Source organism: Zalophus californianus, chromosome 1 (genome assembly GCF_009762305.2).
Source record: "Zalophus californianus isolate mZalCal1 chromosome 1, mZalCal1.pri.v2, whole genome shotgun sequence".
Taxonomy (NCBI): Eukaryota; Metazoa; Chordata; class Mammalia; order Carnivora; family Otariidae; genus Zalophus; species Zalophus californianus.
Window position 1 is genome coordinate 121560168 of NC_045595.1, and position 13126 is coordinate 121573293.

The 13126-nt window shown below is 37.7% G+C and overlaps 1 protein-coding gene across 15 annotated transcripts in view; it reads right to left on the reverse strand.

Annotated features, from left to right (window-relative positions):
• Window positions 1-4347: 4347 nt before the first annotated feature.
• The window catches only part of MECOM (MDS1 and EVI1 complex locus), a 531718-nt gene continuing 522939 nt past the window's right edge, over window positions 4348-13126 (reverse strand). For 14 of the 15 annotated variants that reach the window (XM_027584140.2, XM_027584127.2, XM_027584125.2 and 11 more), the window contains 3 exons: window positions 10550-10786; window positions 9512-9695; window positions 5633-5921 (listed from right to left, as the gene is read on the reverse strand). In XM_027584140.2, coding sequence (XP_027439941.2) covers window positions 5787-5921; window positions 9512-9695; window positions 10550-10786 — 556 coding nt within the window. In that variant the 3' untranslated portion in view covers window positions 5633-5786. Of the gene's footprint in view, window positions 5922-9511; window positions 9696-10549; window positions 10787-13126 lie in introns of all 15 variants that reach the window. The other variant, XM_027584132.2, reaches the window with a different exon arrangement.

Below are 13126 nucleotides of genomic sequence, written 5' to 3' on the forward strand. Positions count from 1 at the left end.
ATTCTGGTTAACCCATGGCTACTTGGCTATAGTTTTTTGCCAGTCTTGGTAGAATTGTCAGTAGGAGTCATGATTGAAGCGTTACACACACACACACACACAGACACACACACACAGACATAATAACAACCATTTACATCAAGAATTTTCTGGAATAATTATTCCTGTGAGGATTGTAGGTCCTTCAATTTCTGGAGCAGTCCTAATTTTGTTCATGCTTATCAGGTTTATCTGATGACCCTTAAAATTACCAAATCCTGTGTCCTTTCCTGAAAGTATTGTTCCTTACATATTTGTTAGTTTTCCTATCATCAAGTGGTATGAAGATGTGTTGTTTTTCACATCCATCATTCATTCCCACTTATTTGTGAGGAGCTTCTCAATTTAGTTATATGGAAACTGGCCTTTTGTGCCCCATACCTTTAGATGCATTCAATGGTGCTCTTGATCAAGTAGGGTTTCAAGTAGGACCAATTTAATGGTCCACCCCTAGAATTTTAATGTGGATACAGAGTGACAGGAAAGACAGAACACAGTGGTAATTGATTCATCTTGATGATAACAGCCTAAGTGGTGGCGCGTGGGTTCCTGCTATTGCCTGCTCACTGATTCTGGATTATGTGCTAGGCCTGATTCCCTACCTTTCTCTCTAATTGTTATGAGCTCTCCCATATCCCCCTGGTAATTTGCTTCTCTGCTTGAGTTAAACAGAATTAGATTCTTTCAGCTTAAAGAACCATGTGGATAGAGCAGGATTTTATTTTTAATTATAATAAAATATACTTAACATAAATTTATTTTCTTAACCCTTTTAAAGGTACAATTCAGCAGTGGCAAGTGCATTCACACTGTTATATAATCAATCTCCAGAACTCTTTTCATCTTGCAGAACTGAAACTCTCCCTCAATTAAACAATGCCCAATTTCTTCCTGCCCCCAGCAGCTGGTGATCACCATCCTACTCTCTACCTCTATTTGACAATTCTAGGTGCTTCATGTGAGTGGAATTATACAGTATTTGTCTTTTTGTGACTAGCTTATTTTACCTAGCATCATCTTCTCAAGGTTTGTCCATGCTATAGCATATGTCAGCATTTCCTTCTTGTTTGAGACAGTAATATTCCACCATATAGCTACACCATATTTTGTTTATATCAACAGACATCTGGGGCTGCTTGCACTCTTCAGCTCCTGTGAACGCTGATGCTGTGAACATGAGTGTACAAATATCTCTTTGAGACCCTGCTTTGAACTTCTTTTGGGTATCTACCCAGAAATGGGATTACTGGATCATAGGGTAGTTCTATTTTTAATTGTTTAAAGCCCTTCCATCCTGTTGTCCAGAGTGCCTGGACCAATTCACATTCTCACTAGCAGTGTATGAAGGGTCCAATTTCTCCACCCTCTCACCAGCCTTTGTTAGTTTCTGGATTTTTTTTTTTTTTATAGTAGCCATCCTACATCCTTTTTCTAAATAAATGTTGCACCGAGGACAGCCTCTTATATTCAGAAATGGGTTCTGTGAAATACAATAGAAAATTAAACCCCAGCCTAAATCTCTGGGGGAAGAGCTGCCTGGCTCTCCAAACTTTTTTTGTTGTTGTTGTTGGCTCTCCAAACTTCTTAACTGCCCTTGCTTCTACATTTGCTTTCTCTCATGATGAGTCTGCTAACCATTTTAGAAAGGGCTTAATTCATTCCATGTTAATAATTTCAAAATGTAGGTTTGGGGTAAATCTTTTTTTTTCCCAAAAGGGTAAGGAGGAAACTCAAGCCACCTGCTATGAATTTGCAAACAAGATTACTGAGGCTCTTCTCTCATTAAGGGAGCATTTAGGATCATTCAAAAAAAGCACTGGTATTGCTGGTTCTGACTTGAGATAACCTGAATAGAAAAAGCTTGGAACCCAGTGCTTGGCACTCACCTTTCAAACTCTTTACAGCCAAGATTCAGACGCCTAAGTGTCTCCCGGGCACATTTGCATCTCTGACAGCTTCACTCTCTGTGGGCATATTTCTTTGATTTGGAACATTCCTTTTTGGATTTTCGTTAGCTGTGCCTAAATCAGGAGGTCTGAGACTCTTGGCTAAGACTGGGCTAAGGAGCCAGACACCCCTGGAAGGTCAGCCAGCCAGTTCCCAGCTGGTTCCCTTTGAGCAAGGTCCTTAAACTCTCTGAGCTCCGGTTTCCTCATCTGTGAAACAGGAGAAATGCTGCCTATTTCAGGCCCGCCGTAATGACAACTGAGGTCATGAATGTGCCCATTCCCAGCAGGACACTGACAGAAGAGGCAGTTAAAAAATGGAGAACTCATTTATTCTGTACAGAAATAAGATTGGTTGATGGACATTATCTGAAAATAAAAATATGAAGGTGCCTACTCTTTGAAGATGCTTTCTTGACTATCCTTAAATTTTTTGAGAGCTCTCAACAATTATACTGAAAACTTATGTTTTCAAAGGGCTGAGCTTTACTTTTCAAAGATACATATTTGTTCAAGAAATATCTTATTTTTTTTCTAGAAAACATCCACATCTACTTCCGTATAGTCAAGTAGATTTCTGTCACATCCTAATATTTTTCTCTTAGCATGGTGTCTGTAGATACACATATGTATACACATACGGGTAGATACATGCAGATATTATGTCTCCTTAATTACTACCATGAAAATTCTAAAATGCTTTGCCTGTGCAGAACTCTTACCAAATATTTCCAAAAACGTATTTTGATTTTTGGACATTCACAGAAACCCAATGCAGTAGCAGCAGAAGCAAGTATTATGACCCCGGTTTCATAGATGAGATTTTGAGAGGTATGTGACTTGCCCGAGACCTCAAAGCCAGTGAAGCGGCAGAGCCAGAACTCAAACCCAGGCCTTGGGTTTCCAAATCCAATATTGTCTCTGCTGTATCTCACCAGTCCCCATGGGGGGGGGCACGCGGTGGAGGACTGCTGGCGAAATGAATGGAAAAAACAGCAGAACTGTAAGGCTTGAAAGCCTTTTTGGAATGCGGAGGGACTAAGTATCAGCAAACAACTGAAATGTCATGCTCAAAGCCTATCAAGAATTTAGTAGCATTGAGAGTATTCAAATGGCTGCTGAATTTATAGGTATATTCTTTAAAAGAAAGAAAAATGTACAGCATATTCCAGATCCCCACTTTTCTTATGTCCCCAGTATTAGATTCTTCTTTATAGATCAGATTTATAGCTTACGTGGATTTCCTGAATGCTTTTCCTTGTACACACTATTTTAAAAAAATCAATATTTATACCCTATATATTTAATTCTTATATTTATACCCTATATATTTAATTCCTTTACTACTGACATGTAGGAAGAATGGGGGGATTCTCTTTGTATCTGGCCGTGTGGCTAAGAATGAGTAAATGAATGAAGAAATTAGTTTGGACCTATTTCTAGGTGTCATACTTATTTATTCTTCAGGCCTTGTTAAAACCTCTATAGTTAGCCAAAATTGAAATTCCCATATTCTAAAACAATCAACATTTATTTAAGGAGCAAAAAGTATTCCTAATTGCTCCCCAACCAGAGAATTTATCATATGGAAATGCCATTCCTCACATTTCACCACTGCATATACATATATGAACACACAAAATCAATTTTGTGCATGAAAATTAAAATTCCACTGCTTGCATTAGTGAATATCAGAAAGCTTCAATCTTTAACAAAATTGAAATAGTTGAAGAAATTATAGTATATCAAACCTGAGGGAGTATGAGGCAACTAAACTACTAATTTGAAGAATTTGTAACAACATGCCTCGACGTTCTTCTGTCACAGTAAAGAAAGAAAACACAACATTATGTCTCCACTCAGATTATAACTATAAAAAATGATATTTTGCATGTGGACAGAGACTTAGAAGGAACATAGAAAAGTTAAAGGGTTTTGTTGGTTTTTTTTTTTTTTGTCTTATGAATCAGTTAAGAGTGTGTAATTAAAAACAAAAATTGAAATCATCACAATTTTTAGGATGCACGATGTAAAGCTGAGTAGAAAAACAGTAGGTCACTATCTGTCCTAACTAGAATGGGTGCTGTGGACATGCAGTAAGACCCAGGGCCCTGCGGCCTCGCACATGAGCCCTGACTTTGCCCTGCACAGGGAAAGTTCAGAATAAATCAGAGTCCCAATTCCCTGTGGGTCAAGGTCTATTCCTATGTCATCTCAAAACAATACACATATATTTGACATGCCATGTATCTCTCAGGGCATCAAGTCCCCAGACATCATATCTTTAAATCATTGGATCCCTATGAGAAACTAAAATTGCACAAGAAGGAAAAATATCACACAGTGGGAAAAATAACCAGTTTTGTAAGTCTTTATTTTTTAGTTGCTCCTCCCATAGTAATGCACTGAAAGGCATAACAGTTTATATTGTACAAAGCATTTGAAGAAAGTACCTCAACTTGCCGATTATTTCAAAATGAGATTACAAACAAACAAACAAACAAAAAAAAAGAAAACAAATCTGGTTCTTCAATAAAGGGCAAAATAACTGAATACAGTCTGTTATTTACTTCTCTCTTTTAACATAAGGTCTGGAACACTTCATTTTACAAATAGGATTAACATGAACATAACATCGCACAAGCTTGCAGACGACCAGCATAAAATATGGGGTACAGTTTTTAATCAGAAGAATCATGCTTTCATGAAAGAAATTATAATTGTTTATACAATTGAATCGATTTCAGTATTACAAAAACTAAGTTGCATCTATTCGTATTTAGCTCATTAAGAAGGAAAACAAAAGAACAACAAAAAAGGAATGTTAAGAAAAGCCAAACACCATTTGGCACTCCCATACACAGGTCGAGTCACCTTGGTCCTTGCAATTCAGACAGGGGCGTGCCTCAGACGTCAGAAAGTAGTGGCTGACTGGAACAGTGCTATTGTAATCAACAAACGATAGTTTGCCAACAAATAAATACATGATACACGCAACACACACAAAAATTAAACATTAAAAAACAGTGACATGATTGTCTAAAATTAAGATGTTATTACAAGGATTTGGCAAACGTTTTATTAGTGTAGTGGTACAGCGGGACTGGTGATGAACAGGTTACTTCACTGACTTAAACTCTTTGAGCGCTGGAACATCCATAGTTTACAATATACACATACCCTTTTTCCCTAGTTTTACACAATGTACTTAAGAAGGCAAAAGTTAATGGGGAACGAGGACTCCCTGTTATCAGTTTCTATAATAATCGAGTGTGCATTTCATCCAACTACTTCCATCTTCAAAGGGTTAAATTACATAAAACTTTAACAAAGGAAAAAAATCAAATCTGTAATTAAAAAAAGCAACTGTTCCCAATCATGTGGCAGGTGATCTTGTACAAAAAAGAATTCAATTTCTATGGAGTGTTCATTCGTGTCAATGCTGCCATCCCCACCGCCCTCGTGCCCACCCACAGCCCAGGGCAGGGCGGACCAAGACGCCTCCTGCCTGCAAGTTGCTCATTCTCATCGAATCACGTTAATAACGTTGCATTGACCTTCCAGAAGTCAGCAGCTGCCTTTGCTGTGCAAAACAAAATATCGAGAATAAATAGTTTCTTTTTTTTCTTTTCCTTTCTTTTCCTTTCTTTTTTTTAAGCATTCAGTTTAAGGTCACCAGACTTTAAATGAGTGACCCTTCAGGTTTCTAAGGCATTCTGCTCAGCAGTCTTTTAAATAGTCCTAGATGAAAGAGCCATGCTACTGTTGGACTTGGTCCCACTCTGGTCGACCTTGGTAATGTCATACGTGGCTTATGGACTGGATGGCACTGGATTCCGCCGCAGCCCTTGCCATACTGTGCCACACGTTGGAAGAACTGTGGGATGTAGAATGGAGGGACTCCTTGTCGGACAATGACAACATCATAGCATATGCCTGGGGTAAAAAGGAGAGACTCGGTAAGTGGCGCTGGAAAACATCACTTTTAATTTGAAGAATGTTGCTGGTGCATGTTAGGGGGGGACGGGACTCTGAGCAGGAGGGTCCCTCATGGGTGTGTTTGGAAAAGCGTGGAGCCCCTTTTTGTCGTCGTAATGATGTGATGTTACTGCTGGCCTTCAGTGCCTAGGGGCCACAAAAGTACATGTCCTACAGGACAAAAAAAAAAATGAATTGTCCTACCGAAAATGTCAATAGCGTCTCCACTGAGAAACACAAGTCACCCCCCTGTCTAAGCATAAATACGTCATCCATCCACTGTTCATGCACCTGTTCAAGTCACCAAAAATATTATTGTGTGCTTATGACCAAAACTGCAAATATGAATGGGATATAGACCTGCCTTGATGGCACTGGGGTCTAGTAGAGGACACAGTCCCACTGACTCCTGCACTTTCTGAGAGAGCTGAAGGTGACATGACTTGCCCCGAGTCACTCAACTAGACAGTGAAGGAGGCAGAAGCACAACTGATTTCTGCCCTACTTTGAATCCAGCGTCCTTTCTCTGGTTTCCCTCCATGTTTGAAATATTCAAAGCTGACACTCAAAGACCTTGTGAGGTCAGGTAAATCAAGTTAGCTCTACCAAAAAGTAAAACACAACACAAGACCCAACAACGTTCTAACCAACTTGTACTCCAAGGTCTGCCAAGCAGAAGGTACCTGGCGGTGCTCTGTGAAGAAGTGATTTTTTTTTCCCTATTATCATGTCAATTCTAAATAACTGTTCAGAGAATCTCCCATTTGCTGCCAAGTAAAATAGTCAAATGAAATGTTTGGTCTTGACTTGTGAGTGAACTTTTCACTGTTGATTTGCTATTGTTGGTCTCATCCACTGCTAAACTTGCTTGTCAAAATGCTGCTGCAGTGGAATCATTAAAGTCCTGCCAAAGACATTCCACTGTCTGTAAACAAAGACAAAATGCCTCTGTTGTTAAGCAGAATTTCATCTCTGAGAGTCATGCTGAGACATGTGGCCAATCTGTGGTTTCTTCCTTAATCATGGCATTCGGTTAGAAAATCTGCTCTTGTAGGCTGCTTGTGATTTGCTGGGTCATTGCTCTCAATGTACACATCTGACTTTTATGTACGCAATTTGCCTTCTACAAAATCTCAACAGACATATAACAAATATCTCTTAAGCATCTACTCTCTGCCAGGCACTGTGCTAGGTCCTAGGGAAACAATGGTAAGATAATATACAGTCCTTGTCCTTTGAAGAGTTTAAAATATGAGTGAGGGGAGCACTGAACTTTATTTTTATCAGGTACCCACTTTCAGAGATCAAGATAAAGAGTATTCTGAAATGGTTTTAACAAAACCTATTCCAATATTTGGAAAAATGAAAAGAAACCTAGAGAAAATTTCGAGACTCCTGGCTTCTAACTGGCCTCTTCAACTAGCTGTGTGACCTTGGGCAAGTTCCTTAACCTTTCAAGGTCACTTTCTTCCTACCAAATGGGGATCATAATAACAAAAACTTGCCTCCAAGGGCTGTGAGGGAATTACAAGCACTAACTAACATAGAGTGCTGGACATAAATAGTACCCATTATCATGAAATTAATTTTTAAAATAGGAACTTTCAAAAGAGGATTCTATGCTGAAGGCAGCCACTGTTGTATTGTTCAACTATCTTGGATTCAGTCACTATAAAAATCACACAGTAAATATATGAATGTTTGAGTAAGTCATCTACCTCTACTCAGATTCTAGAAAATGGTAAATATAGAGTATTTGCCTTTTGGTAATCAAACAAAATAAACATTTTCATGCACAAAGATCACCTCCCTGCACACCACTGACAGTGAATAACAACTGAATGAGTGAATAAAAAGTCTCATGAAATAAAGTTAGTTTGCAAAAAGGCCTGACCATATTTAAACTGATATATATGACATGATCAAGTAGCATGAAAAATACGAGAAATACGCTAGTATTTCTTGTGATGGTAATTGTTAGTCCAGCTGGGCAGGGATTTTATGTCAAAATGCTGGAACTGAAATAGATCACATCTATTATCTCGGGGTTCTCTGACCCTTCTACTTTCAATCATTCCTGATAGCTTCAGGAATTTTTAGGTACTGTGTCTTATAAGCATTTTGGTGGAATAATTAAAAGAAATTAAAAAAAAAAAGGAAGGAAAGCCTGAATCCCCCAGTATCTCTCTGATCAGTTAGGAAGGAAGAATGGGATACCAAGGGTTTTAAAAAAATACTCACTACCTCTAATGGTTATGTCCAGGTAAAAATGAGATGTCTACTCTGGCTAATTTACTTTTAATGTTAGAAACTGAAAAATTAATTTTGATCCCCATTGAATCATACAGCAGGAAGAGCTCTTAGATATGGCCTCCAGTCACCCCACTTTACAAAGAAGTGGTACCCGCAGTCATGAAGTGATGTTCTTAAAGTTCATGCAGCTAGCAACTCTGGTGCTGAGGCCAGCTTCTTTTACTTCAATGCAAAAAGAACATTCATTTTGCCTATTAGCATACATGGTACCTTAGATTTTTACTGAATTGACTGAGAGTTAAAAATTGATATTATCCCACTAGCACAATGTTTTTCCCACCTTAGTTGAGATAAGACCACATTTGCTGCTAAGAGCAAATGCTAAGGCCAAAACATCTCAGCCAAACAGGAAAGCATTTCTAAATGTACAAGCCAATGCAGTCACGTGGTCTGCTATGTCAGGCAACCTACAAAATGGGCTCACGATCAATTAGACCAAAGTGACCAACAAATATGGTAATAACAAGAAGTTTTCTTTTCTTCTTTTTTTTTTTTGATTGACCTGAGTGAAATGAACAACATGGTTGAGTAGGGATGTCAGCAGAAAATACTGACTTCCTTTATTTTGTGATAAAAGAAATGAGGCTCTTTTAATTGGTATTTACAGATCCTTAAATGGATTTATTTTTGTTTCCACAGTGCTGATAGAATGCCATAGAGCCCAATGAACGTGGGTACTGTTCATTCATTCTTTCAATTAAAAATTAATCAGTTTTATTTCCAGATCTGCAGGTAAGTTGCTGCAGACTTTGGGCAACCCATTTCATCTCTGATCCTCAGTTTACTCCTAAAAGCTATAATTAGATGACTTGTTAATTAACTACATTTAACAAAGGACAAAAAAAAAATGGAGGGCAGGATTCACATTTCAGAAGTCTGGCAATATAATTAGGTTGACAAGAATTACAGAGGCAAAGCAATTAGAAAATCACTCTGACGTCACACAGAAATAGGTGCAAACATTATGGACTATCTCTACAGAAGGAAGAGATTGCAAAGTAAAGGAAAAGCTACTGGAAGAGAAGGTTTCATGGAAGCGTCTGTGCGGAGGGCAGCCATGTTCACGACTGTATTGGTTAACCATTTTGGATTTGGTCATAGGGTCAAGGTAGGAATGTTTTGAGTAAAGCATCTGAACCTGTTCAGATTCTAGAGTATTGCCCAGAGAGACTATCTGCCTTTTGGCGCCCGAGGCACGATGTTGCCATGATGCTGTGCTGCAGGAGAACATGTACCTGTGATTTGGACTTTCTGTGTAACGGCTGTTTAAGTTCCTCCGGCACATGGGAAGCACTAAAAGAAGACAGCTCAGCTTCAGTATATTGATTATCTTCCAGTTTCCTCATTTTGAGGCTATCTGTGAAGTGCCTTATATGATCTAGAGCAGAAAGTCCAGTTTTATATTCTTCCTCTTTATACCTAAAATGAACCAATGGGAAAGCACAGAGGGTTTTTTTTTTTCTTTCTCAGTTTGTTATCCAACCAAATCACTTTTCATCTGAATCCATACAGCTGTCAAACTTCGTATTATATTTGCAGTATCAAGAAGCATGCATCCATTACTGGGTTCTTTAAAGTGTCTACACATACTGTATCTTAAAAACACGTTTGTTTTAAGACTCTTCATAACTAAAGCAAGTGTACATAAGAGGTAGAGTTAAAATCAACAATGTGGAGTCAGCAATGCAGTGGAGATACAATTTATAGGTTTAAAATGTCCATTTAAAATAAAGTCAGTGATGATATTTAGTGAGCACCCATTCTCCATATGAAAATAGAATATTCCTATAAATTTAACTATTTGGTTCATTTTTTTCCATTTAAAAATCTACCTGTAGAGGTTACATACATATCAAATTAAGTGAACTCTATCTCGCTGTTTGACTAATAACGTACCAGATTTTTGAATGAATTAGATAATGTTGAAATCTCTATTTTTCTTTGAGTTTTACAGGTCGAGTCTAAATAAATGATCGGGTACTTGTCTAATTTTCATTTATTCTTCCCATTTCAGATTAATCAGGGTTCCACAAATACCGATGCATTTGTATTCTTGTGGATTATGTTGATGGCTACCTTGTTTTCACCTATTCAAAATGAATCCACCAAATATGCCTTGCTAATTCAAATGTACTTTTAATGATTCGTTACTCATCAACTTCCATGTCCTGAAATATTGCCCTAGTGGAATATTGGAAAAACAGAGCAGAAGGAATTGCAACCATATACGTATCTACTCCTACTTATTTACTAATGTCACCCCAGGCACTCACCTCACTGGGGACGTTTTGCAACTCATCTCCAGGGCGCTGGCTTCTTCATAGTCATCCTCAGGGTTTCCTTCATGTAAATTGCTTGTCCCTGGTTCTTTTCCCGTTTTTCCAGTAATATCGTTGTCGTCATCCTCCTCATCTAACAACACCTCATCTTCTACTTCTTCATCATCCAGTAAATCTGAATTTTGGCTCGTTACCAAAGCTTTCTCATCCTTAAAATGGCTGCCGTTCATTCTTTCAAAAGCATAAAAAAAGAAACAGGTCCCATTATTGGTTTCATTTTTAAACGTGCAGTTAGCTCTCTTCTCATGTCTTCCCAACAACAGTTTAGATTTTCAGCACTTCTATAGTAAATTTTTATTATTTATGCTTTATGGCAACCATGGGAAAGTAATGTAACTTCACAAATGAGAAAATGAAGAAAACAATAATTGGGTGATTATTCAGAGGATAAATGGGGCTTCTGGCAAAGCTGGAAAAACAGTCTCAGGCTCCTATTCTTTATCCGACCTTTGCCTGATAAATGCTATTGTTATAGATGATATTAAAAGCCTACAAATGTTTTCTCTATATAATGTTACCTAATTACCATATAAGTGCCCACCATTTAAAATAATAGGTTTCTGGAAAATTCATATCCCTGAACAACACTGATAAAAACTGGAACACACACGCCTAAAGTGAATCTAGGAGTTCAAAGAAGATGTTAAGATGGCTGTGAGGGACCACGCCGTATTTGATATTTCTAGGTGACATTTGTGGTGTACGCCACTTAGACATCCTGCTCAAACTTGGAAGTGATTGAAAGCTCACTTATTTGTACTGTTTTCAAATTATCCTTGATGGTCTGAATGTAAAAAAGTTCCCTGTTTCCCAGAAGAACATCGGGGTGGGCAATTATCTAAAAATGCAATTGTGCAAGTATTTTCTGAAGCTTACTTAGCATGCATGTCTAATGTGATACAAAAGAAGAATACTATATTTTAAAAGTCATTTGCAATACTTTAGTTTGTGGTCACAAGGATTGTAGTATGTGATTCAAAAGTTTAATTATAAAAAAAAGATTTAATTACATAGAAGTCCCAATTTAATATATTTGAGAGCATTTATAAAAGTAGGACAAATTTCTCAGGCTTCAAAAATAAACATAAAGAATGTATAAATTGAGGGTTGCCTGGGTGGCTCAGTCGGTTAAGCTCCTAACTCTTGGTTTCGGCTCAGGTCATGATCTCAGGGTTGTGAAATCGAGCCCCCATGTCAGGCTCCACACTCAGCTCAGAGTCTGCTTGTCCCTCTCCTTACCCCTGCTTCTGCTCTACCTAAAATAAATAAATAAAATTTTAAAAAATAAAAAGACTGTATAATTGAATTTGTTTCATTGTAATACTTAAAAGTCGAAATTAACTTAGTTCCAAATTAACTACAAATGCTTTGAACTACAGAGTATCTCCTCCTAACCTCCTCTTTTTAAATATATATGACCAGGGAAGTTAAGGCACTTCCCCAAGTTCAGAAAGCTTGTTGAAATTTAAGTTATTGCTACAGAAATGTACGCTATTCACATTAATGGAATTATTTTTCAGCTTATGGAAGCTCAGGTATCAGCAATGTACCCCATCACTTTCCCATGTAAAAAAAAAGAGTATAATTTAATATTTAGATTTTTCAGGGCAAATAAATAAATAAACAAAACAATGTTGGGTGTGACAGATGCACATAGTTAAAAATCTTAAAACCAGTCGTATTATCATTATTAACCATTTTATACAGCCAATCTCTTAACGACTTTTATCAAAGAATGATGAATACGTGTTTTGCACAGACATAAATTATTAGTTTCCAGATACACTGCCAACTTGCTAGCTTGAATGGATTGAAACTGTTATTTTTTAAAAATGAAAGAAAAAGTAAAAGAACAAAAGAATGCATGGATGAAAACCAAAAGTAACAAAGCCAACATGATTAAGAAAACCTATTTGTTAATTATGCTTTCAAATGTTGCAATTTATGGGGGATAAATTATTCATCAAAAGTACCCCCGGTAGGAGTTGAGGGGGGAAGTGGCTCAATCTTCTTACTTCTGTGCTGTTTGGACATGTTGAAGCCAGATGTCGTAGCTATATGCCGGCTCACAAATCTCCAAGTAAGGGCTAGAAAATCTGAAAAGGCATCTCAGAACCCAAATGGTGGTTTTTGTTCAACATTTCTTATTTGTATCATGTAAATGTCGTTATCAAAACGTAAGACGGTGACTCTCTCACTCGTTCTTACTACTGTGTATTTCTGACCATCTGCTCATCTCCTTCCCTCCCTCCTCTCTCTGTGTCTCTCTGTGTCTCTTTTACACACACGTGTGCACACACACACACACAAATGGGCAAGCAGAGGAAAAGATACATCCAATTGCACAAAGTCATAGCTCTTATCAGATTTCTTAGAAGATGGGAAGGGCCATGTAATAGCAGATCTCCTCTCCTTTTTCCCCTAAATAAGTTGAAGAGCAGAAGTGGCCATAAAATTTTGTTATCTGAGGAAATAATGCTTATTTGAAGCTTGGCTTAATGTAAAAACCAC